This window comes from Mytilus galloprovincialis, chromosome 8 (assembly GCF_965363235.1).
Source record: "Mytilus galloprovincialis chromosome 8, xbMytGall1.hap1.1, whole genome shotgun sequence".
In the NCBI taxonomy this organism is placed as follows: domain Eukaryota; kingdom Metazoa; phylum Mollusca; class Bivalvia; order Mytilida; family Mytilidae; genus Mytilus; species Mytilus galloprovincialis.
The window spans coordinates 47,204,742-47,232,571 of NC_134845.1; the positions used below are offsets into that span (position 1 = coordinate 47,204,742).

The 27,830-nt window shown below is 31.3% G+C and overlaps 1 protein-coding gene across 1 annotated transcript; it reads left to right on the forward strand.

The window, feature by feature from the left end:
• Window positions 1-13,907: 13,907 nt before the first annotated feature.
• LOC143042072 (uncharacterized) lies at window positions 13,908-27,777 on the forward strand. Its single transcript, XM_076214313.1, has 9 exons — window positions 13,908-14,036; window positions 18,111-18,308; window positions 19,695-19,859; window positions 20,292-20,357; window positions 21,546-21,755; window positions 21,953-22,117; window positions 22,510-22,590; window positions 24,038-24,113; window positions 25,963-27,777. Exons 1-9 carry the CDS (start codon window positions 13,979-13,981, stop codon window positions 26,186-26,188), a joined length of 1,245 nt encoding a protein of 414 aa, XP_076070428.1. The 5' UTR covers window positions 13,908-13,978; the 3' UTR covers window positions 26,189-27,777.
• Window positions 27,778-27,830: the final 53 nt, after the last annotated feature.

Below are 27,830 nucleotides of genomic sequence, written 5' to 3' on the forward strand. Positions count from 1 at the left end.
AAAGGATGAAACAGTTAGATATTAAACACTAATAATTTGGTTCCTTAAAGGAATACGACACAATCTTACATTTGAAATACACCATTTCAATGAGAATGAGACTATTCTATAAAAAGTTCAAAACCCACCAAAGTGTTAACCAAAGGATTTGAATTTTGTGTATTTAACGCCGATTAAAAAAAAGAATAATAAGAGGCACGCAATAAGCCACATGAAAAACAAATAAATTGACAACCTTGTTTTTTAAAAGAAATTTATTGTTTTTAAAGTGTGTTTTCTTAGTTGATACTACCATATTAAATGTCTGAGAGTACTGAAACATACAATTTACAAAAAGAAGTGAAAATAGTGTGAACACGAGAATAAACGTATATTGTTTAAGAGAGTTAATTTTCCATTCTATTTTTGTTGCCATTTGGTTATGTTTTTGTTTAAAAATGTGTAATACATTTGTATAGATAGAAAGATAGATAAATCGATTTATTTGACCAAATGTCAACATAAAATACTAGAACAGTAACAGTAGTATAAAACAATAGCAGAGAAGGCATGTAAACAAACTAAAATAAAAAAAATCTTAAAACAATTGCTAATACCTTATCAGGATTGCCCATGAAAGTCATACGGATTGTATCCAATAGGGTCCTTTTATGTTAAACTCTTAAAAACATTAAACATAGATTAAGAAATCATGATTTTGACAGGCTTTGCATTATCTATGCTTAAATTAAAAACTTGCAATAACAATGACTAGCATATAAAAGCCAATCTATAAAATAAAAAAAAAAATGCTATTAAAATCGTAGTTTTCCTTTTCTGAAAGACATTCTTTTAAACCAAAATTATAAGATTCAAGAATTATGTTGTTCTTAATTTCACTTTTTTTTCACTCGGGCGTATTTGAAACTCATGTGGTGCTTAACTTATAACTCATAAATCAAAAAATGAAAATATCATCTGGCGTTACATTTCATAATTTGATTTTTTTCCCAAATAAATTTAGTTTCAATCGTTTAAGGTAGATTCGTGACATACCGTCATCTTGCATTGTACAATCACAGTACAAAATCGGTGTAGTTATTTGCCCAAATCTGCAAATTTGGAGACAGATTTTCAATCTAATGATTAGACTGTTTATTTATATAAAGAAAAAATGGTGATTTATTGTATTTTTCAAGATATCATTTTTTTTTGTGTGTTTAGAATAATTTTTTCAAATGAGTCATTTTGGGGAAATAATTCTTTCAGTAAAAATTATACTGGACTAATAGGGATTTATTTCTTATTTTTACGTAAATCAAGAAAAACAATTTCGGTGACACCATTTTTTCTTTTCATTTTCTTAAAACATAATAAAACCTATCTTCTCACAATTTATTTCAAAATTTCAAAATTCTATCTCATAAATTTTTTTTCATGCACACTAACGTGTTTTTTTATGAACAATCTAACTAAATTAAGCAACAGGTCTTCAATGTAGCGAGAAATTCCCGCACCCGGAGGCGTCCTTCAGCTGGCCCCTAAACAAATATATACTATATATTTATGAAGACATAATCTTTCAATCAGTTTAATTGAGGTCTGGAGCTGGCATGTCAGTTAACTGCTAGTAGTCTGTTGTTATTTATGTATTATTGTCATTTTATTTATTTTCTTTTGTTACATCTTTTGACATCAGACTCGGACTTCTCTTGAACTGAATTTTAATGTGCGTATTGTTATTCTTTTACTTTTCTACATTGGCTAGAGGTATAGGGGGAGGGTTGAGATCTCATAAACATGTTTAACCCCGCCGCAATTTTGCGCCTGTCCCAAGTCAGGAGCCTCTGGCCTTTGTTAGTCTTGTATGATTTTAAATTTTAGTTTCTTGTGTATAATTCGGAGTTTAGTATGACGTCCATTATCACTGTACTATTATGCATATTTTAGGGGCCAGCTGAAGGACACCTACGGGTGCGGGAATTCTTGCTACATTGAAGACCCATTGGTTGCCTTCGGCTGTTGTTTGCTCTATGGTCGGGTGGTTGTCGCTTTGACATATTCACCATTTCCTTTCTCAATTTTATAGTTCAGTGATAATGAACGCAATACTAATTTCCAAATTGTACACAAGAAACTAAAATTAAAATAATACAAGACTAACAAAGGCCAGAGGCTCCTGACTTCGAACAGGCGCCAAAATGCGGCGGGGTTAAACATGTTTGTGATATCTCAACCCTCCCCCTATACCTCTAGCCAATGTAGAAAAGTAAACGCATAACAATACGCACATTAAAATTCTGTTTAAGAGAAATCCAAGTCTGATGTCAGAAGATGTAACCAAAGAAAATAAACAAAATGACAATAGTACATCAATAAGAACAGACTACTAGCAGTTAACTGACATGCCAGCTCCAGACTTCAATTAAACTGACTGAAAGATTATGATTTCATCATATGAACATCAGGCACAATCCTTCCCGTTAGGGGTTTAGTATCATACCATCATAACATATATGAGAAGAACATAACCCGTGTCATGCCAACATCTGGTTTTTGAATACATGTGTTTAGTTCCGATGCAAAGACCCTATAAGTGAATCAATATTAACGCCAAAATATGCAATCTTTAATGACCTGACAACAGTATCGTAACTATATCCCTTCTTAATAAGTCTATTCAAAGGTTTTGTTAGTTTTTGAGGTGAATATGCATACATTGGTTTCCGACAGTTTTTAAAAAGAAACTCTTAAGAACGAACTTTGATTAAGTGCATACAGTAATTTAGATAGTCACATAACTCTAATAACTTATAATATGTAATACATACATCCCCATAAGCACCAGGATCATCCCCTTACATTGATCAACTCATAACTATTAATGTACGCAATTGTAAACTTAATGACTTTGTAAATTCTGTAATAAATACTGTATACTGATTGGGATACGGTTATTGAGCTCAAAGTAATAATTTTACAATCGATAGTAAAAATGTCCAATACCGTACAAAAGAATGTGACCTCAAAAGTGAACAAACAGGTTTAAAAACAAGGACATTCCCGATGAATGGGGTTTACGAAAAATACAGTCATTAGCTGAAATTAGTCAAAAAAATATTTTGGACGATCGTATTTATGAATTTTATTTTATGTTTTGAGCCAAATCAGAGCGGAATTCTATTTAGGATTGCCGCGATGTAGCCTTTTTGTACTGATATGGCGTAAAGCAATCACCGATCAATCAATATCTTTAGAAATACTAGAACACGACAAATAAACATGAAAGGAGTAGGTCCGGTAAGGCCCCTTTTTGGCCCAAAAATATAACAGTTTTAAAAAATTGTTAAAATGTAAACTTTTTGTTATTTATTGGACAGTTCAATGCTTCTGCTACATAAATATGGGCTGTTTTTGACAATACAATGCACATATATCGGGTTGTAGCACCATTAAGTCATGCTAAATTATTGAAATCTTCAAAATTCTATCATTTTAGTTAAATTTTAGACGGTTTCCGTGTAAAACGAAAGTGGCCGCATTCGTGTTCATCCTTAATATTGCAATGTAAGTTGTATTTTATGATAACACATAACATATATAAAGGTTTTGAATGAACACGGATGCGGCCACTTTCATTTTTGACAAAAACAATCTGAAAAGTGATGTTTTTTGGCATATTTGAGAGATTTGTCATATTTGAGGTTCAATCGGATCGTTTTAAATGACTTAATCAGTTAAAATCTTTCACATAAACTAATTGAATCAAGTGAAATAGACACTTAAGTGTTTAAAAAGTGGTCAAAATCTTTCTTCAGATGAAACTGAAATTTGAGGCCAAAATGAGTCCTTACCGGACCTTCTCCTTTAGTTTGCCATAGTTTTGTCGTCAAACTAATTAATTCCACTTAGTCCAGTCAATTTAGAATACATTTGACCCTAACCTTCAAGTAATTGCAACAGAAGATTTTTATTTAAGTCTTTCCAGCATAGAGACATTCATTATACATTGCACGTTAGATCATTTTCCCAAGAACAAATGCCTAAAGTCTGGCAGTACATATAACAGGTAGGGAACAATATCTCAAATGAGGGATAACCTCTCAAGGAAATGACTATCCCTTTTATAATCGGAAAATTTCAAGTGATATAATTCTTTACTTTTAAACCACTTCTGTAATTTTTACGAATGGCCTAGGCACATACTTATATTTTTGTTAATAAATTGACAAAACATGTTCATGAATTTTTGAATATTCAAAGATTTAATCCCATTTATAATGGTAAATAAGAGGACCCTATTTTTAGAAAAGTTGTTCCAAATATAAAGAATTCACCTTATTAAGTTAAATAGGCTAAGCTTTTCTTAATACTTTTTTACACCAACAACACAATTTTCTGTCTGATGGACAGTCCCCAATCTCAGGAATATTAGGTAAACTATCTCTTAGGGATTTTATGTTCCCCATGAAACATTTGATTCCACAGGACTTTTTAATCCAAAGGGAGAAACTATATATTGTAGGATATTTTTTATTCTCCTTAGGGATTATAATTTCTTATTTTATTTTGCTTATTTGCTTTGTAAAGAATATCACCGTGAAAGATTTGTAAAATACCTGAACGTATTAATAAGATGTCTGGATTTTTATTGATATTTACGAATGATGTCCTTGTACCAATGATAAAATTTAGTAAAATTAAAATTAAAATGTTTTGACTACCTTGTGATATCAAAAACCAACGATGCATATCATCTAACAACATTATGAACAACTGCAGAACTGCTATATTTAGCTTTATGCATGATGAATTTTTTGTGACTTTACTTTTTATTCTTAAACTGCACAAGGTGAAATTTTTATTCTTAAACTACTGCAAGGTGCATCATTTATATTCAAACTGAACAAGGTTGAACTGTTCAACTCTTATTATCAAAACACACAAGATGCATATAGTGTGTACAAATCGCACAAGGTGTTTAAATACATACCATACAAAAAGAAACTCTTAATAACGAACTTTGATTAAGTGCATACAGTAATTTAGATAATCTCATAACTCTAATAACTTATAATATGTAAGACATCCATCCCCATAAGCACCAGGTTCATCCCCTTGCATTGATCAATTCATAACTTTTAATGTACGCAAATCTAAACTTAATGACTTTGTAAATTCTGTAATGAGTACTGTGTACTGATTTGGATACGGTTATTGACCTCAAAGTAATAATTTTACACACGATAGTAAAAATGTCCAATGAACCGTACAAAAGAATGTGACCTCAAGAGTGAACAAACAGGTTTAAAAACAAGGACATTTCCGATGAATGGGGTTGAGGAAAAATACAGTCATTCGCTGAAATTAGTCAAAAAAATATTTTGGACGATTGTATTTATGAGTTTTATTTTATGTTTTGAGCCAAATCAAAGCGAAATTCTATTTAGGATTGCCTCGATGTAGCCTTTTTGTGCTGATATGGCGTAAAGCAATCACCGAGCAATCAATATCTTTAGGAAATACTAGTACACGACAAATAAAAATGAAATTTTGTTTGCCACAGTCATGTCGTCAAACTAATAAATTACACTTAGTCCAGTCAATCTAGAATAAATTTGACCCTAACCTTGAAGTAATTGCAACAGAAGATTTTTATTTATTGTTCATTTCTTTCCAGCATAGAGGCATTCATTATACAATTTCTTGTCTGATGGATGGTCTCCAATCTCAGGAATATTAGAAAAATATCTCTTAGGATTTTTTTTCCTCAGTAATTATTTTATTCCACAGGACTTTTTAGTCCAAATGGAGAAAATATATCTTGTAGGATATTTTTATTCTACTAAAGGATTATAATTCCTTACTTTACTCTGTAATACCTTTCAAAACAATTGTGGAAATATCAAAAACTGACCAGTCATTATTCTAAAAAACTGACTGCTTTTAGATTGTTTTCCTACTGTAGTCGCTATTCCCTGGTCTAGATTCTTTGCTGAAGAAACGACAAAATGAATCTAGCGTTTATCTTTTTCTGTTGCCATCTCTCTTGTGATGTTTGTTAAAACAACTGTTCGTAATTTATTCTTCAGTCTATAAGGCGAGAGATGATTTTCAGAAAGATCACTGCACGGGTTTTGATTGCGTTTATAATGATATCATGATGTTAATATGTCATGAATATTCACGTATGTCGTTGATTTAAAGAAATAAGTTCATAAGTCGAAGAGTGATTAGCTGAATATTATTGGACTATATTTAGCACCATTTCGACTTGGTATATATGTGTGCTTAGTTGGATTTAATCATTGCAAAGAACACTTTATAAATATAGTTATGTTTCGAAATATCCTTTACTTTAAATGTTTCAGAGTTATATCCCTTTGCATAGCATATTGGTAATTTTTAGGTGTACAGTGTTGTTTACGTATGCCGTGTTGAATAAACTACACGAATTCACTTTGTTCTTTCCACGACCCAAGATATAGATATAGATAGAAATTTCAAAGGACGCTTAGCTTCACATTCATAATTGAAAACATGACATATTCAGATATTCAGACTTATTGGATTAGTTTAAAATGGTATGCTGCATTGGTTTTAATAAAAAAAAGTTTTGATTTTATTTTGAAACTTTTTTGGAAAGTATCGGTACAATGTAGTCAAAAGGATGAAACAGTTAGATATTAAACACTAATAATTTGGTTCCTTAAAGGAATACGACACAATCTTACATTTGAAATACACCATTTCAATGAGAATGAGACTATTTTATAAAAAGTTCAAAACCCACCAAAGTGTTAACCAAAGGATTTGAATTTTGTGTATTTAACGCCGATTAAAAAAAAGAATAATTAAGAGGCACGCAATAAGCCACATGAAAAACAAATAAATTGACAACCTTGTTTTTTAAAAGAAATTTATTGTTTTTAAAGTGTGTTTTCTTAGTTGATACTACCATATTAATTGTCTGAGAGTACTGAAACATACAATTTACAAAAAGAAGTGAAAATAGTGTGAACACGAGAATAAAGGTATATTGTTAAAGATAGTTAATTTTCCATTCTATTTTTGTTGCCATTTGGTTATTTTTTTTGTTTTAAAATGTGTACTTCAATTGTATATATATATAGATACATAAATCGATTTATTTGACCAAATGTCAAAATAAAATACTAGAACAGTAACAGTAATATAAAACAATAGCAGAGAAGGCATGTAAACATACTAAAATAAAAAAATCTTAAAACAATTGCTAATACCTTATCAGGATTGCCCATGAAAGTCATACGGATTATATCCAATAGGGTCCTTTTATGTTAAACTCTTAAAAATATTAAACATAGATTAAGAAATCATGATTTTGACAGGTTTTGCATTATCTATGCCTGAATTAAAAATGTGCAATAACAATGACTAGCATATAAAAGCCAATTTATAAAATAAAAAAAAAAAAATACTATTAAAATCGTAGTTTTCCTTTTCTGAAAGACAATCTTTAACACCAAAATTATAAGATTCAAGAATTATGTTGTTCTTAGTTCACTTTTTTTCTTCACTATGGCGTGTTTGAAACTGATGAGGTGCTTAACTTATAACTCATAAATAAAAATGTAAATATCATCTAGCGTTACATTTCCTTATTTTTATTTTTTTTCCAAATAAATTTAGTTTCAATTGTTTAAGGAAGATTCATGACATACCGCCATCTTGCATTGTACAATCCCAGTACAAAATCGGTGTAGTTATTTACCCTAATCTGCAAATTTGGAGACAGATTTTCAATCTAATGATTAGACTGTTTATTTATATAAAGAAAAAATGGTGATTTATTGTATTTTTCAAGATATCATTTTTTTTGTGTGTTTAGAATAATTTTTTCAAATGAGTCGTTTAGGGGAGATATTTCTTTCAGTTAAAATTATACTGGACTAATAGGGATTTATTTTTTATTTTTACGTGAATCAACAGAAACAATTTCGGTGACACCATTTTTTTTTTATTATCTTAAATCATATAATAAAACCTATCTTCTCACAATTTATTTCAAAATTCTATCTCATAGATTTTTTTTCATGCACACCATCGTATTTTTTTATGAACAATCTAACTAAAGTAAGTCAATTTTCAACGACTTATAGCTTAAAAATTGCACGGTGACCCACATTTTGTTATGACACATTTGAATAGAGCATAGTAAAATCTTCATTTTTGCAAATTTCTGCAAAGAAAATTATGTCTCAAAAAGTCTAAACTAATGATCTACCTTAAAGAATTTACCATTCGAAATAAAAAAAATATGGAACATTGTGTACTGATCGATGTATTTGATAACCAGATTCTGGATTACTGTTTCTGTGAACCCCATGTCTAAAATAACTTCTTTACACTACTGAATTTACTTTTAAGACAGACATACCTGTGTATCTGGAAAAGCTTTTAGGCATAGCATGCTTTATTATTGTCATTTTATTTATTTTCTTTTGTTACATCTTTTGACATCAGACTCGGACTTCTCTTGAACTTAATTTTAATGTGCGTATTGTTATTCTTTTACTTTTCTACATTGGCTAGAGGTATAGGGGGAGGGTTGAGATCTCATAAACATGTTTAACCCCGCCGCAATTTTGCGCCTGTCCCAAGTCAGGAGCCTCTGGCCTTTGTTAGTCTTGTATGATTTAAAATTTTAGTTTCTTGTGTTTAATTCGGAGTTTAGTATGACGTCCATTATCACTGTACTATTATGCATATTTTAGGGGCCAGCTGAAGGACACCTACGGGTGCGGGAATTCTCGCTACATTGAAGACCCATTGGTTGCCTTCGGCTGTTGTTTGCTCTATGGTCGGGTGGTTGTCGCTTTGACATATTCACCATTTCCTTTCTCAATTTTATTTAGATAAATAAAGCTCAAAATGCATTTTTATGTTTTAGAAAATTTATAACTTTATTAAATTCTGTAGTGTAGTTTTCGTCTCTGCACAAGTAGTTGAGTTTCCCTTGGTATGATCAATTCAGTCATGAAGGGTTAATAACAAATTATTGTGAGATATCGGATGTCACTCTGTTGTATGTGTTGACATGAATTATTATTGTTATGGTGATATTCATAAATGAACTGTTTACCAAAATTTTGAAGTTTTGACAAACCAAGTCTTCTCTACCGTGAGAATATATTACCTTAGCTGTTTCTGACAAAACGTTTAGGAATTGTGGTCATCCATGATCTTCAACTTCGTACTTTACTTGACCTTTTTAACATTTTTGGGATTCGAGCGTCACTGATGAGTCTTTTCTAGACGAAACGCGCACCTAGCGTAAATACAAAAGTTAATTCTGGTATCTATGATGAGTTTGTCTATTCAAAGCAATATAGTTCACTTCAATTATTTACTTCAGGGCAGTTCTCAAACACTTCTGAAGGAACAAAAACAAGTGCACTCCATAATCCAGTAAAGTATTTAATTTTTCTAAAACAAAATGCATTTGAATTTGATTAATCTTTGATATGCATACATTGATTTTTGACAGATATACAGGGTAGTCAGTAAATTTTGAAATGAAAATGTAGCAATTGTTTTCATAGGGTTCATATTAACCTTAATTATTTGCTAAAATGTTGATTGTTTGTTTTTTATAAAATCAGCTAATTTTTTTGTTTAATATTCGAATATGATAAGCTGCTTTCGCTTTGTTAAAAAAATCATGCTTTAAACGTTAGCGCAGGACCTTATAACATCATTGAAACGCCTAAGATCGTCCCGTTTAATGGGGGGAAAACTAATAGATAAACATCAAACGTTTGCTTCAAAAAAGATGCTGGATGGTCTTTATTTGTTCTTGGTACCGAATTCCTGCTTTTTAATATTTGCATAACTGCGTTTTCTTATTTCTATTTTTTGCATTATTATTCCTTAATTGTTGGTCAAATAAATAACCAGGCTTGGTATTTGTCCATTCAGCCTTCGGGTTTTTTTTGGCGTTGGTTGTTTCCGGTTGTTAGTCGCAAAAATGCATTTTTGACGCATGATGTTTATATTCTGTATACCATTTGAATTTATTTTTAACTAACTTTACACCTAATCGGGAAAGTGTATATTATGTCATTATGTTTACTATATAATGATTGTACTATAAACCGCAAAGCAAAGCTGTTTACGTCAGCTTAATGTGAATGGTTTATATGTTGTAATGAACTAATATAATATTCATTTATGTATTCTCTAGCCAGAGATATTTTTTTAAAATTTTTTATATTTCCGTACTAGCGGGAGGTTTGGCTAGTTAGTTAAGAAGGTTTCACACACCATTTATTATTAAAATATCCACAACCAAGTCAGGATATGGCAGTTGACATAAATAAAGACAACAGTAGTATACCACTGTTCGAAACTCATAAATCGATTGAGAAAAACACAAATCTGGGTTACAAACTAAAACTGAGCGAAACACATCAAATATAAGAGGAGAACTACGACACAACAAAAACACAACATTAAAATGTAACACACCCAGAAACGAACTCTAATATAAAAATGGCCATCCTCCTGCCTTGGTATGCAAAACCTACGGCTTTTATGGCAATGTTAAATATAACGTTAAAATGACAACATTACATGACAGGACTACAATACACAAAAATGGGAGAACAAATAGGACAGAGCAACATCCGAATAATAGCTAACAAAAGATACAAGGTTTAAAATTTAATACGCCAGACGCGCGAATTCACATTCAGTAAAACAGTTACAATCGGGAATTAAGTCACGTTCAGTAATTAAAAGATCAGACGACGTAATGACAAACTTCAATCTAACACATGGCAAAACTGTCATTGGTTAATTTGGACAAAGACACATCGTATGGATCAAACAATTCGTGGAGGTGGCTGTTAAGTTTACAGAGTGTCATTTTTAATCTGTCCTCCTCATAATATTGTTGGAGCAGCTTCTGTGTTAGGAGCACACTCCTGTATATGATATCCGTATAATGTGAACATGCACGAGCATAACGTATCAATTGAGATATGTAAACACATGTAAACAGAGGAAGGGGCAGAAGGTATGTTTCTATATATGTTGGCGTTTATTTGTGTTCATTGCTTTTGTTGCAGTTCAGTGTTTCTGTTGTTTTGTTCTTTTCTTTTAACAGATGATGTGTCCCTGGGTTTAAGTTTATAACCCGGATTTGTTTTTTTCTTAATCTATTGGTGACCTTTGAACATTAGTATACTAGTGTTGACGCTATTTCTGGCATAACCCCTGTGTTGAATTCCATTTATAAATTTATTACATATAGAAGAGAGATAAAAGATACATAAGGACTGTTCAAACTTACAAGTCGAACCCCCCCCCCCTTCCCCCCAATATTATGAGAAAAAAAAAACCACAAAAAAACAAACGATAAAACAAATGAAGGTATACAAAGCACAACATAGAAAAAAATACATGTACTGTACAACACAAACCCAACCAAAAATTAGAGGGATTTCCGAATGATAAGCAAACCCGGCTCCATATTCGGTAACCGTGATTTTGTTCATGAACGTACACATCCAGTGAATAGTCTAATTTGGTATGTTAAAAACGGTGAAAAGATTTCAAACTCCCTGCTTAGAAAGCTTCCTAATTATAAGCAGACAGTCGCAAGCAAGGAAATCATGATCAGAATTGAAAGCTCTTGGAGATCGTTTCAAATAGGATATATTTTCTCCCACTGCCGGGTGGCTGTTACACAGAAATGGAATGTTCAATTTGGAAGCTGGAATAATCTGAGTTCTCGTAAATTATTAACCAACCCTAATGGTAATCTCTTAGATTTATACAATAAATGAGACAGAATTAACTGCGACTGTTGTTGTATCTTTTACATCAAGCTCGATGAAATACACGATTCAAACATACATCTATCATTTGTTTATTTTCTTTTGTTACCTCTTCTGATATCGGACTCGGACTTCTCTTGAACAGAATTTTACTATGCGTTTTGTTATGAATTTACTTTTCTACATTGGCTAGAGGTATAGGGGAAGGGGTTGAGATCTCAAAACACATGTTTAACTCCGCCGCACTTTGGCGCCTGTCCTAAGTCAGGAGCCTATGGCCTTTGTTTGTCTTGTATGATTTTCAATTTTAGTTTCTTGTGTATAATCCGGAGTTTAGTATGGCGTCCATTATCACTGTACTAGTATAGACATTTGTTTAGGGGCCAGCTGAAGGACCCTCCGGGTGCGGGAGTCTTTCGCTGGATTAAAGACCTATTGGTGACCTTCTGATGTTGTCTGTTCTATGATCAGGTTGTTGTCTCTTTGGCACATTCCCCATTTCCATTCTCAATTTTATTATAGTTATTTATTCATAATTGATTAAGTAAGAGAAGAGAGGATAAAACCAATGGAGGAGGACAAAGGACCATAATTGGTTTTCGATCGTCGAAAAGTATGCCCTACTAACATTACAAATATGTTGTCGATAGAAAAAAAACAAAGCCGCTTGATAATGTCAGTTTCAGAGAATATAGTTGTGAAATCTAGTTTTATGTTTTACATGTATCTTAGATGTTGCTTCTATATTTGACGCGATACGTTTTTTGTATTGATTTTACAATACATGTATTAATAACCAAATACATCTTATTTATTTTCAATTAACCATCTGATATATTTATCTGATCATGCATTGCTTAAAGTAATTTTAAACCGGATATTCGCAGTGTTTCTTATAATTGTATTAAGTTGAATTGCTTAAAATAATGATAAACTGGATATTCTCAGAAAATGTTGCCGTGTTTCGTTTTAATTTGTAACGTGCTTTTACATTGTTTTATGCAAACACTTCTTTTCTACATTTCATTGTGGTATTATTTCATATGTTTTAGGAATGTGCTTTCTTGTCTAAATACTAGTGTTGTATCTACGAATCAATGATTTCACACATTTTATTCTATGCCCTTTTTTGCAAAAATTGTTCAAATTACATCCGACATCGTCCGCATAATTTATAACATGTATTCGATCAATTGTTTTATATATCATCTATCCTAGATACAATTAGGAACAGTTGAGTATTTAGACTGGCGTAAGAAAAATATTTAATTTTACTTTCTAGGCAAAATGAAGAATAATTATACTAAAGCTGAATCAAAACAACCATCAACATGCATCATTTTGATCTTGGTTAAAGAAATGTGTATGCCTACTGATAATATTAGCTTTAAAAGATTTTAATTTGAGAACCGAGTCAGTCTGCCAGGCATATCCTTCAACTAATCTTTCCACAAAAATAGTAATAAAATAATATAAAACAATCACAATTTGATATGGTCATTGTTTTCTGCTTGTTAATAAGTAATATTTTACAATTGTTTGTGTCTTCTTTTTTCTTTTTCTTTATTTGATTATATTTAGTGTTTTTGTATTAGGTTACATGTAGAAAATGACGATAGCAAAACTTACATTACAAAATAGTTTTACTGGTCTTGCACTGGTCTAGTATATTAACATGAATAAAAATAGCAATGATGAGAATTTAGAATAATCAATGCTTTATTTGGCAGAATATTATGAACAAGAATTTAATTTTCATTATTAAATTTTAGTAAAATTGGCAATAATCCAGTATCCCTTATATTACATTTTTCGATTACAAATACAGTACACAGGAAAACCCATTACAATGCAACAGATCATTTAAATAATCAATATTCTTTGAAAATAGGACAAATATGTTGTTTATAATATTCTATAGAAAAAGCAGTTTAAACTACAGACACGCACATAGTTCATACCTGTGTATTCTTGTTAATGATTAAAGGTGATGGGTTTTCCATGGTCGATCGTATTTTTCGAAATTACTTACTTTAATAAATAATTGTTTTGTTTGAGTTTAAACCAATCAAATGAAAAGCAAACTTACAAGGAAGTATTTAGTGTATATAGTCAAAATGGTGGTCTGGTAGAAAAACAAGAATTGAATAACATAATGTGAAATATATGTGTATATAATGGAAAAACTTTACAAACTAGTTTTGATATTTGGTCTACCTTTTGTGTCTTGTGCGAGTAAGTTGATATTATTTTAGCTTAAACATTTTCTCCTGCATGATACAAGAACAAGTAAGGCTAAGCGATATATGTATACATAATAGTGTCGTTTGACATGACATTTGTTGTTTACTATACAAACGCTTAGTTGTTATTAGTTATAAAAGGATAGCTTGAAAAATTGTTAAATTGTCTTGGTATTTTACGAAGCAAGCAATTGCTGTCACTCTCGACACTAGGCAATCAAAGATATATCTAGAATTGAATAACATAATGTGAAATATATGTGTATATAATGGAAAAACTTTACAAACTAGTTTTGATATTTGGTCTACCTTTTGTATCTTGTGCGACTAAGTTGATATTATTTTAGCTTAAACATTTTCTCCTGCATGATACAAGAACAAGTAAGGCTAAGCGATATATGTATACATAATAGTGTCGTTTGACATGACATTTGTTGTTTACTATACAAACGCTTAGTTGTTATTAGTTATAAAAGGATAGCTTGAAAAATTGTTAAATTGTCTTGGTATTTTACAAAGCAAGCAATTGCTGTCACTCTCGACATTAGGCAATCAAAGATATATCTATACCAGTTATGACCTTAACCTCTGAAGATACAATCTAAATATGTGAATGCCTGAAATCCATAAAATGATTTTGCTTTTGTTTATGAAATTGACATAAGTTCTATGTTTATCAAATCAAATCGAATTTTATTTTCTCATTGACAACATACTATAAATGCGAAATGAGATGTTTGTATGAAACAACTCGCTTTATGTTTATCAAGGTCAAGATACAAATAAGTAGAAGTACATGCACGTAGTTTACATCCACTATTTTAAATGTTAGCGCTTTTGTTTTTCATTACTTCATGAAAATGTACTTATTTGTTTTATGAATATCTTGTTTTCTGTACCAAATTATGTGCATACTTCTAATAATATTTATTCACTTCCTTCACAAAATACTGGTTTTCGATTAAAATGTTTTATCGTATGTCTTACAAGTAAAGAAAACATAAGAATACCGCAGTTCAAATCTACGGAAAAAATCTTAAAATTAAAAAAATATTGAATTCCGAGAACAATATTAATTCAAAACGGAAAGTCCCTAATCAAAAGGCAAAATCAAAGGATAAAACACATCAAACGAATGGACAACAACTGTCATTTTCCTACCTCAGTAAAGGCGTTTTCATATATAGAAAATGTTGGATTGATACTGGTTTTACACTTGTACACTTGTACGACAGTCGCGTCAAATTTAATGATATTGGTAATGATGCGTGAACACAACAAGCAGACACAATCGGTAAAAATATCACAAATAAAGGTAAAAAGTGTAAGTTGGTAGGTCACATTCCTAAAAAAGGAAAGGAATTGTAGTTACGACATAAAGAACATATCCGAAATCATCTATGTAAGAGATAGTCCATATCGATGAATTAGTGATAGCGTCAATACACTTTACGAAGTGATGATTTCAGCTTCCCAAAGAGGGACGAAAGTTACAAGAGGGACCTTCAAACTCATAAATCGAAAATAAACTGACAACGCCATGGCTAAAAATGAAAAGGACAAACAGACAAGCAATAGTACACACGACACAACATAGAAAACTAAAGAATAAACAACACGAACCCCACCAAAAACTAGGGGTGATCTGAGGTGCCCCGGAAGGGTAAGCAGATCCTGCTCCACGTGTGGCACCCGTCGTGTTGCTTATGAGATAACATATCCTGTAAATAGTCTAATTCGGTAGGTCAAATTTATGAAAGGATATATATGAAAGGATTATAGTTACGACGTAAGGAACATATCCGATATCATTTGTGAAACGGTTATTTAAAAACGTCACTATTGCAAAGCCGAAATCACCTCTTTCGTCGTAAAGTTTTGTTTTCAACCTCGAAACAGTAATTGGTGCACATTTTATGTTAACCCCTGAAATACGTTATACGTCATTGGTGATATGATTTATTTTTCTGACATGTTTGGTACAGACTGTTTGTTTTACTAACCACTTTTTGTTTCCAAATGTATCGTTAAACAAAATATTCTGAACTTTTAATGCATTTGTTACATTAAAGAATAAATTTGACAGTAAACGTAATTTTGTTTTAACCTTACATATTCAAGGTTCAATTATTCAGTTATCGATAATCTAAAAGTAACGCATGGTTAGTCAAAGGCCATTTCGTCCCTATTAAACGTACTGTTATCATGCAATAAGGAAGCTGTTTAATATTTTATGGAAAGCCATTAAAGTGTGAATAAAATTATACTGTTATCAAATTATATGTTGCATAAGCTTATGTAATGGACAAAACCATAAGATACTAAGGAATAGCTTTATTCACAGTGTATATACATATATATAATTTGTTTGAATAAAAGCCAATCAATGTTGGATCTGAACATTTGCGTTCGCAAATGTGTTGTTTTTCCCTTGCTTATGCTACTGAGATATCGTGGTACCAACTCGCATTGCACTATGCCTGACACGGTAGACTACTAGACCACATAGGCTCTACAATAATAAAGCTTTTAGTGGCCGGGTGATACCTTGTCTCGTCAGTTTTAATCTAGCGTCGCAACATAGTACATGTTTTATACATTGTAAGGTCATGAAGATGGAATTGTTATAGATCAGCTGAATTATTTATTGTAAAAAATCTTCCAAATTAATGCAATATCCAGTCAAAAAAGTAGTATATTATAAGTACGTCTGAACCAGTGACGACTCTATAAATTTTGTTTGTCAATATGATTTCCAGCAGTGATGGTGATCCAAGGATAAAAATACATTCGGTAAATATAATTCGTCTAAATTACAGCCTAACAATGTTAGATCTGTACATTTGCTTATTTATAGATATAAAACTGTTTACGTTCATTCAAGTGCGACAAGTTAAACTTCGAGTTCTGAGTCTCAAAATGTTGACAGTTGAAGTATTAAACAATAATGAAAGAACAAAATTCAAAAAGATTTAAATCAGATTGTCGCAAGTCTTTTAATCTGGATAAACTTGTCGTTTACGATATGTAATCGTTAAACAACCTAAAATTGAAAAGGTTTGATCATATTCAATATAGAACTTGAATCTTGATTATTTCAACACGAAAAATTGACTTGGACAGTAAACCGATTCTCACAATTTAAAAAAATATTTTTGTCTGACCAAAATAATTTATTTGCAATCATTGCGTAAATAGGCATTTATTCTATATTACTTGATAATAAGAAGCATTTTGAGTTGAGATAATGTGCGATCTAAAGAGTGTCGTTGCATGGATTTATATCATTGTCATGAATAAATATTGCAAATAATGTTCAGTGAAGAAATTTACATTTCAGTTTACACAACGCTACATGTATCCCCAATGATCGTTGAAGATCGTTGAGAAAATATATGCTTATATTTGAAAACCCCCAAAATGCGGGTTTTTAAAATATATGTTTACTTTTGACATCAGACTCGGATTTCTCTTGAACTGAATTTTAATGTGCGTATTGTTATGCGTTTACTTTACTACATTGGTTGGAGGTATAGGGGGAGGGTTGAGATCTCACAAACATGTTTAACCCCGCCGCATTTTTGCGCCTGTCCCAAGTCAGGAGCCTCTGGCCTTTGTTAGTCTTGTATTATTTTAATTTTAGTTTCTTGTGTACAATTTGGAAATTAGTATGGCGTTCATTATCACTGGACTAGTATATATTTGTTTAGGGGCCAGCTGAAGGACGCCTCCGGGTGCGGGAATTTCTCGCTACATTGAAGACCTGTTGGTGACCCTCTGCTGTTGTTGTTTTTTATTTGGTCGGGTTGTTGTCTCTTTGACACATTCCCCATTTCCATTCTCAATTTTATTAGACTGTTTTGTTCAATTGAAGAATTTTATGCAGCCGTTTAAAAACATATTTTTTATATGACTATTCGCTGATATAACCAATGTTGTAAATCAAATTATCTATTGACACATCTACCAACAACATATCCATTTCTGAATGCAACTGTTATTGTACATCCTTTTGTTATTGTGTTTTAAAAGAAGTATCATTATTATTTACTATTTCAAATTGTAGGTGACCCTTGTATGACCGGCAACTATGAAGAACTGAACGACTGGGAACGTTCAGTCAACAATGCACACGGGAGTCTTTGCGATTTTAGTCTAAGTAATGGTTGGTATCGTCCAATTAGTTTGGTAGGAAACACTATGCCTACAGAATGCCCAGTTAATGGGTTTAGATGTGGAACCTCTGTCCCCATATGGATGAATGGTAGGTTAATATTATTGTAACACATATTTTTTTATTTACATGCTATATAACTTTAGCAGCTGCTATTGATTTCATGCAACTAAATTTTGATTTCGTAGATAAATATACTGGATGAACTTCCTCGGTAGCATTGAGTTGTTATATTAACTGACGTAGGTTAATGATTTCAATGAATTGAATATCTGTATTACTGAATACATATAATATCAAGATTACCCCATTTATCATAACTGACTATAGCTACAAAATAAAAGGTCAAATCACAAAAATACTGAACTCTGAGGAACATTGAACAAGGAAGGTCCCTAATCAAATGGCAAAATCAAAACCCCAAAAACTTCTAAGGAATGGAAGACAATTGTCACACTCCCGTCCTGTAAAATGCATTTTCTTATGTAGAAAATGGTGGATAAACCCAGATTTACAGCTAACTATGCCTCTCACCTGTATGGCAGTTTCACCAAATACCATTAAACTAATTGTAAACATGTTTAATGTACATGTCGTACATGGCGTTTGGTGTGTGAATACGGCCTTAGTTAAATTGAAGTCTGGATCTAGCATGTCAGTAGTATAAATTCGTTTATGTATGTCTATTATTGTGGATGTGGATATTTTCCTCTGTTATCCTTTTCAATATGGGATTTAAAAAATTTTGTCAATTGAACATTGGCTACATATAAAGTGCGAGGGTTGCGATATAAAAAAAACGACACTTAGTGTTGCCACATTGTTTAGAGGTGTTTGCAATTTCTTTTTACTTTTGGTTCATTTGCAAATGTATGTTTTGGATTTTATTGTGGCGCATATTTTGCTGAACTTGTTTATATGATTGTTTATTTATTTCGTTAATATAGCTGAAGGTTGCAAAACGAAATACAGAAAGGTTCAATAACTTTGTATATAACACAAAAGTGTATAAAACAAAATTATGAAAACAGGTTATTATTATCAACCAGTTATATATGTTTAACCCCGACACATTATTTATGTATGTGCCTGTCCCAAGTCAGGAGCCTGTAACTCAATAGTTGTCGTTTGTTTATGTGTTACATATTTGATTTTCGTTCATTTTTAACATAAATAAGGCCGTTAGTTTTCTCGTTTGAATTGTTTTACATTGTCTTATCGGGGCCTTTTATAGCTGACTATGCGGTATGGGCTTTGCTCATTGTTGAAGGCCGTACGGTGACCATAGTTGTTAATGTCTGTGTCATTTTGGTCTTTTGTGGATAGTTGTCTCATTGGCAATCATACCACATCTTCTTTTTTATATATAAGTGACAAAGATTTATGGGTATACAACATTAAACAAACTGCACGATACGTGTAGTTCCGAGTAGAGTCACCATGCTCTCGATAATTACATTTTTTTTTACCTTTAAGGATCATATCCATTACTCGGGGAAACTACAGATGTTGTTGCTTGTGCAAGCCACTACAACGGTGATTGCTGTGTTGATGCATATGACATCCAAGTAAAGAACTGTGGAGAGTACTACGTTTATAACCTGAAAAAGACAGTAGGATGCCGCCAAGCTTACTGCTTTGGTAAGATGAACTTTATAGCTGGAAGCCAAAGTTAGTTAACTCACAACAAAAAGAAAAATCTAAGCAATGTAACAGTTATAGTTAAAAAGCAATATATGTTTCACTGATTCTGTCATTTATTTGAAATTATAGTAAGCAATACGTACAATACCCGAAATGATATTATCTGCGTAAAACATATGGGATTCGAAATCCAAAGGTTATACAATTCAGCATGCATTTCCTATGATTCGATGTATCGTGTGTCGTAGAGCGTTTCCCTTTCTGCATTTTAACTTATTATTTGGTAATGTCTCTTATATATTATAAATAACGACAACAACACAAACACAGAAGTAAAAAAAAATCATATGGACTAGGACTCGTGGTATAATTTCATTATATGGATACATATGTTGCACAGTAGTAATAATAGTATGAATATAATTTTAGGAACGGAAGTTAAATGTGCAATGGGTGAGACGTCAGACAATGGTGGATTTACTCCAGGATGCGAATGTATGTTTTGACAAGATATTCATTTTTAGAACTCGATAGAAATAACGATAAAAATTAGATACAACTACATTTAACATAATCTATCAAAATAGTGCCTTTAACAAAACAAATATGTTTCAGTAGTATGCTGATTTTTAAAAGCCTTAGAATTATTATCGTCTCCTATAATTAGACTGGAATATTACGGAGCCCCGCTTGGGACATGCAAAGAAAAAAAATATGTTGTTTGCACAACTTAATTATATTGTATGCACAAAATAATATATTGTGCGCACAACTTAAATATATTGTGCGCACAAAATAATATATTTAAGTTGTGCGCACAATATATTATTTTGTGCGCACAATTTACAATGTATTTAAGTTGTGCGCACAATATAATTATTTTTCTTTGCATGTCCCTAGCGGGGCTCCGTAGAATACATATATCTATGAAACAGTGCCTAAAAATACAACAGTTAAACGAGAGGAAACAAATCAATACACGGTACACAGCACTAACCGTCTCTTATCCAATCTTTTCTACCTTTCAAGCTCAAAATCGCACTGAGTCCAGATACAAGCTGCAAAAGTATGCTTTTCTTTCAACTTAAAAAGATAAATACTAATAGTTCAAGTAACATGGGCATTACTGTTTCATAAACATATGCATCTCTGCCGACTCTGTTACAGCTAATCCCTTAATGCATGTAGGATAAGACTTTGGTTAGTTTGCTGGTTCTTTTTTTTTATTCTCAGATTTTTAAAGCAAATACATGTCCAACTTTCTTGTAACTGAATAGTCATCACTGACGTTCATATAAACACTAATTATTTTGCGTCTTTAAATATCAGCGGTGTTTGTACGAGGCTAAGAAACAGGTGTAATGCAAGCGTTAGCGAGCTATTACTCCTGTTTCGAGTAGATTTGTATCCTGCAAATTAATTTTGTATATTGTCTGTGCTTTGAAAGACACAATAACTAACATTTTCGCATTTATTTTCGATTTTAAATCCCTTGAGACCCGCGTATTGATATTAAGATCACACATTCAGCTGAAGACGGGTTCGCAAAAAAAAAAAAAAAGAATCTCGAATGGTCAACAATAATTCATCGCTGAAGGTCTCGCGTTTGATAAAAACAAATCTAATAAATTTAGTGTTATAGTCAAACAAAAGAAAAAGTTAAGTTCTTCTTTTTCAATTCAGTCGATCCATGTCATCCTATAAACTACAAAGTGCTCAATGGCGAAGTTAAGAGATCTTCAAACTATACACTACAACCTGATGACAATGCGATAGAAGATAGTCGACTGATAACAGGATGGTATAAGATTGATAGCGCTACTGGGAATGACATAGTCAATGAAAGTGTTTCAATGGGACAATGTGGAACTTTGTATCCTGTGTGGATGTTGGGTAAATATAACATACAAGATTACCATGGCGAAGAAGAAAGCGTTTTCGTTCTAATTCTGAAAATTATTTACAAAAGGTATTGTTATACATAACTAGATACATGTAGCTAAATGCTTTTCAAATGTTTCCAATGAAAATAATATTCATTAATTGGAGACACAAAACTGTATACAGTGTACGCTTCAAATATATTTTAGGGAATATACCTGAGGTATCTGATAAGACGGTTGACAGAACGATGTGTAGATCGAATTTGACAAACACGTGTGGTGAGAAGATTGATATGCAAATAAGAAACTGTGGTAGCTTCAGGACATATTATTTACAGCAGCTAAATGTCGATAAATCGGCTTATTGTTTTGGTATGTTTTATTCAATCAATCTTATAAACTTTGTTTACACTTTAGATAGCCTTGTGTATAACTGAAGATACATAGATTGTCGAAATCCTTATTTGATTCAGTTAAATTATAAGTACCATCAAAATTATTGCATTTAGTTGAGCAAACAAGATTTTTCTTCATTTATATGGAAAATTAACACATTCGTCTTTATTATGATTAAAGATATATTTGATAGTTAATCAAAAGAGAGAATGTCGTTTTTGGACGAAATTAGATGAAATTATGCATTCGAGAACTTTGTTTGATTTTCTAATTGCTTGAAGTAATGAAACGATGTACATGTACGTACATAGTAACTGTTTCTCTTTGCCATAATGCCATGTATTACATGTGTTTTCTTTTATCCGTAGGTACCCTTCCTGTTCCCGAACCTACAACAATACAATTTACTACTACGACAGAAGGTCACAGACATACCAGACCAAAGAAAGGTAAAAACTATTATATTGTGTATTCTGAAAACAACTCAAATGTAAACATAAGGATATGTTCATGTGCGATGATATCTTGTAGAAATTTGTCAAAGAGACATAAACCCGAGCAAAGAGCATATATTACATAATATATGAAGTATGTTATCAAAATCTCAACGAGAAGCCTAATCTTAAGTACTTCAAATTTGACCAAGACGCAAACAAAACAAATTATCATATCACGACTCCAATATTTATGTCACGGCCTTACAATGAAAAATACAATTTTGTTCATTGTTGAAGGCGACACGGTAATCAATAGTTGTAAGTTCTGTGTCATTTGGTCTCTTCTGATGACAGATTTGTTTCATTGACAATCATACAACATCTACCTGTGTATTTTATGTCAAAAGTCTTATATAATCATTTAACTAAACCATTGTTTTTTTTACAAATAAGCTATTAGATCTAGAGTTCTTTTAAAAGTCCACAAACGTCTGAGGCATCCGTCACTCTGCGTAAGTAATTTTTCGGTTAACGTAGGATTTGACTGGTTAACGACAGCCTCACTGGAACAATATGTATTTATAGTCAACTGTAAAAGTTGTTATATGTACATGTAATACAATCAGGCAAGAAGATCATTGACGTACACGTTATAATATGTACATAACATACAATGCTACAAGAAGAACATTGATGTTCAAAAAAAGAAACTCTCTCTTAATAAAATTTGACTTGTATATTTGATTTTAACTAAAGTATATAAAGAAGTGCCTGTGTTTTTTAAAATATTCTAACCGTTGATTAAATAAAGGCAATAGTAGTATACCGCTGTTCACAATTCATAAATCGATTGAGAAAAAGACAAATCCGGTTTACAAATATAATATAAATATAGAATTACGTGAGATTCCTAAATAATAAATTATTGGTGTCGAAACCTACTGTCTGACCTTCAAAGCTATAGATATTAAAATTAGAGTTATCGTGTAAAAGATACGTTTTATTCTTAGTTTACAGCACAGAAGCTTGTGAGTGACATGAACACTTTCGCTCCTGTACCGACAGCTTATATAAAAAAGAAGATGTGGTATGATTGCCAATGCGACAACTATCCACAAAAGACCAAAATGAAACAGAAATTAACAACTTTAGGTCACCGTACGGCCTTAAACAATGAGCAAAGCCCATACCGCATAATAAGCTATAATAGGCCCCGATAAGACAATATAAAACAATTCAAACGAGAAAACTAATGGCCTTATTTATGACAAAAAATAACGAAAAACAAATATGTAACACATAAACAAACGACAACTACTGAATAACAGGCTCTTGACTTGGCACAGGCACATACACAAATTATGTGGCATGGTTAAACAAGTTAAGCCTATATTCAGTAATAACTAAATTTCTTCAATACATTTTATTTAAGATTCATAACAACTGTTTTCTATTTTAGAGACCATGTCGGTTACAATAGTTATTGTATGTATTGTACCTCCTTGTTTGGTAATCCTAGCCATTGTTATTTTTAAGTGAGTATTGTGTAATTAAAAAAACAATAAATAAATTTGAACTCCCAATTATTTTTCAGACATGGAGAGTTTTCTCCGTTGTTCATACTATCAGTTCGGATATTTTGCTTTGTACTTTTTCCGTATTCACCAATGGGAAGACATACGTGAATATTAGATAAAACTTAAATCTTACAATTGATACTGAATATTTCAAAAAGGGATCGAAGTTGAACAATGAACACCAAATAACTCATTATTTTCTAGCTTTTATTTTCGTGTCGAAAAACTAAGAACTATTTTCTATCAAAATAAACAAAACAATCAATATGTTTTCCATTGCAAAATGACTGAATTTCTGTCACATATAGTATCTATAGCTATTTTTATTCTGTGTATTTACGAAATATCAGCTATGTTAAATCAGTTGAATTATTTTGTAAAGCTGTAAATTAAACAAATATATTTTACTAAAACAATTGACTGTTTAAGATATTTTTTTTTTAATCTAAAATTATGTGTTTTGAGTTTTTACAACAAAAATCGTTTGTTGCATTTCAATGTATCAATTTAAAAAAGAAAAAATTACCGGATACGTTTTTAAACATTTTGATGTTTTATATAATAAACATTTAAAGAGACTATAATGGTAATAAATAACGTATTTGGTATCATATTCAAATATTTTTTGGTTGATACCGTTTGAATTTGTTAGTTTTCATTGGATTATCGGACCTGTTAGATATAACCTAGGGGTTTGGTATTTGTGTTTTACTGTTTTACAAAATGAATCAATTTGTAGTGATGCTTCTGTTCAGAGAAAAAAAAATTGGGCTTTGCATTATACACTGGTTTCTTGTTCAGTGTTTTTCATTCGATAGGATGGATTGACATATAGATTCATATTAAAGATATGATACGACCTTCAATTCTAGTGAGCTCGAGCCAACCGTGAAAAACTCTTTAACAAGATAAATTGACAACATATTAGAATAGGTTTATTCAAGAACCAAGAATTAACAGTGCTTGTATATGTATTTACAGGCTACATGAATATATACAATATCATTATTAAACCCAGTAGCTAATGCATTGTTCTTCTTTTTGTCATATACCGGTATTAATAGTATATATTTGAGCGGTGAATTATGTTTAATTTCTCAATTGACCATTTAGATATATACTCTACTGACAAAATACACAGTCAGGGATTCAAGAATTTATTTTATTTGTTATTACATATTCCCATTTATGCTGTATCTTCCGATTTGTAAAAAGAGACAGTTAATATCAACATTTTGATCAAGTGAAAACTGTAGATTCAATAACTGGAACAAGACTCGTGGGTAGACTAAAATGTGTTTTTAGTACAAAGTTAGACCTTAATAACTGCAGACCATTCCATTATTAACTACAAGCCAACGTTTGCGTTCGAGCCTTGGTTATTTGCAATAAATTTTCACTGTTATGCGCCTGATTCACTTAGTCCTCTTTCCAAATTGAAAGACATTTTTATTTATCAACAAGAAAACCTCAAATTAAAATAAACTATATATATCATATATTCGGACAAACAACATTTGATAGCGACAATGGGATTTATTATATCTATCATTTGTTGACTCGCATGCTATTACATGATACTTACTACATCTTCTCGTATATTAGAGACATCATTATATTTTCTCAGGTCATTTCGCATTTTGCATTTGATTATTTTTTTTTAATTTCAATTAAAGAATGATATATTAAGGACGTTGATAGCTATTTTCATTTTATTTATATCAAAAGTGTGAAGATATGTCTGCTACAGACAGTCATTATACACTGAGACAAATATTAATGATGATCTGTATTATTTCTTTTGAAGGATTATTAAAAGTAAAACTGTCGCAAAGAGAGCTGTTAGCTTTTCAGATTTTCAGGAGAAGAAAACAAATCAACCACCTTCGTATGATGAAACGATGCAAAACGATAAAAATGAACTACGAAACGAGTACAATAAAATACAGCCAAACATCAAACAGGAAATGGGAGGACGCCCAATGGAAGTATGGTCAAGTGGTAACAAGTTTGCAGAAATACACAATAACTAACACGACTTATCATTTCATCAAGAAATGCAACGAGAAACAATATAAAAACAAATTTTTATATATCGTAGCAAAAACTGTAAACTGATTTTTACATTATCACCTTACTGCTGAGGGTAGTTTTGTAGGTGTGAATTATGAATGATAACATTGCTGATATCATTTTGTCTATATCATATTTTCAATTGCTGTGAAGTGACACAGCTCGAATCTTTACTTATTTTTAAGACTGTGATTTCATATTCCAAAATCTTTCGTCTTATGATTATGACTGAAAATTTTTGTTTTTTTAAAGTATAAAACCTGTTCATTATGTATATTGATGTTAAAAGCTGATGCTATTTTTCAATGTTAACAGTTTGACACAAACGTCTGCCATTTGAAAATTAAAATTATTGATAAGTTCATAGAAATAATGATTTTTTTTAAATGTTGAAGCTTTTAATATAAGATTTTTTTTATTCAGAAATTTCAACCTAATCTAAAAATATTGTGTCTGAAAATGTAACACAATCATTGATGATTTAAGTTAAAATAATTGCTGACAAAAATAAGTTGACTAAGATACATAATCTATCAAAGCATTTGTTACAAAAAAAAATCAAAAATCGTTCAAATATTTAAGATGTCGTTGTCGGTACATTGACTTTTCAAAAACCAAATGATTCTTGCAAGTGTTAAACAACGTGCTGATTAATATTTTAATATACGTCATCTATAGCTTTACCTTATTTTTATTAACATGTACTACTAATTATTCTGTTTGATATTTTTTGTGTAACTATTTAAAACTATCTGTATTCCCTAATCATTATTTAATAGATGTAAAAAGATGTGGTATGAGTGTCAATGAGACAACTCTCCATCCAAAAAACAATTAATTAAAGTAAACTATTATAGGTCAAAGTACATTCTCCAACACGAAGCCTTGGCTCACACAGAACAATAAGCCAAAAAGGGTCATAAAAAGTGTTAGTGTAAAACCATTCAAACGGATCAAAAAACACGTATAAATTACATAAACAAATGACAACACTGTATATCAGATTCCTGACTAATGACAGGTGCAAACAGATATATCGTATAACAATGTATCCTACAGTTGTTTGTATTCACATGAACAAATTTGTACATAATGCTGTATCTTATTTATTTAATTACTTTATTATCAACTGAAATTTATATGAAAAAAGTATCTGTTGATTGCCCGAAAGGATGAAATAATTATTGTTCGGATTTTTTAACGGGGTAACGAAATCGGTGTAGCAATTCAGCACACTGCATTGTTAGAGTAGCTTCTTCGGTACTTGATGAACAAACATATTGGTGAAGGCTTACAGCTTTAACTTTAATGTTTATTGCTCATAAAAACACGTCTTCATCAGATTTGTCAATGTATGACTTTATGTATATCACATTCAACTTATCCGTCCAATATTTGTACATGCATAATCCGAAATTTAAGCTGAAAATGTTGTTATGGATCATTATATTTTTTTAGTTGTTAAAATGTTTGCTTAATGTAATTAATAATTGTTTATGTAATATTTTTTTCTGTTCTTAGTGAGAAATAAACTTTCTTCGAATGCTTAGCTTGTCCAAACACTGAGAGGTTATTGAAGTATTAACAACGGTGGAAGTTTAA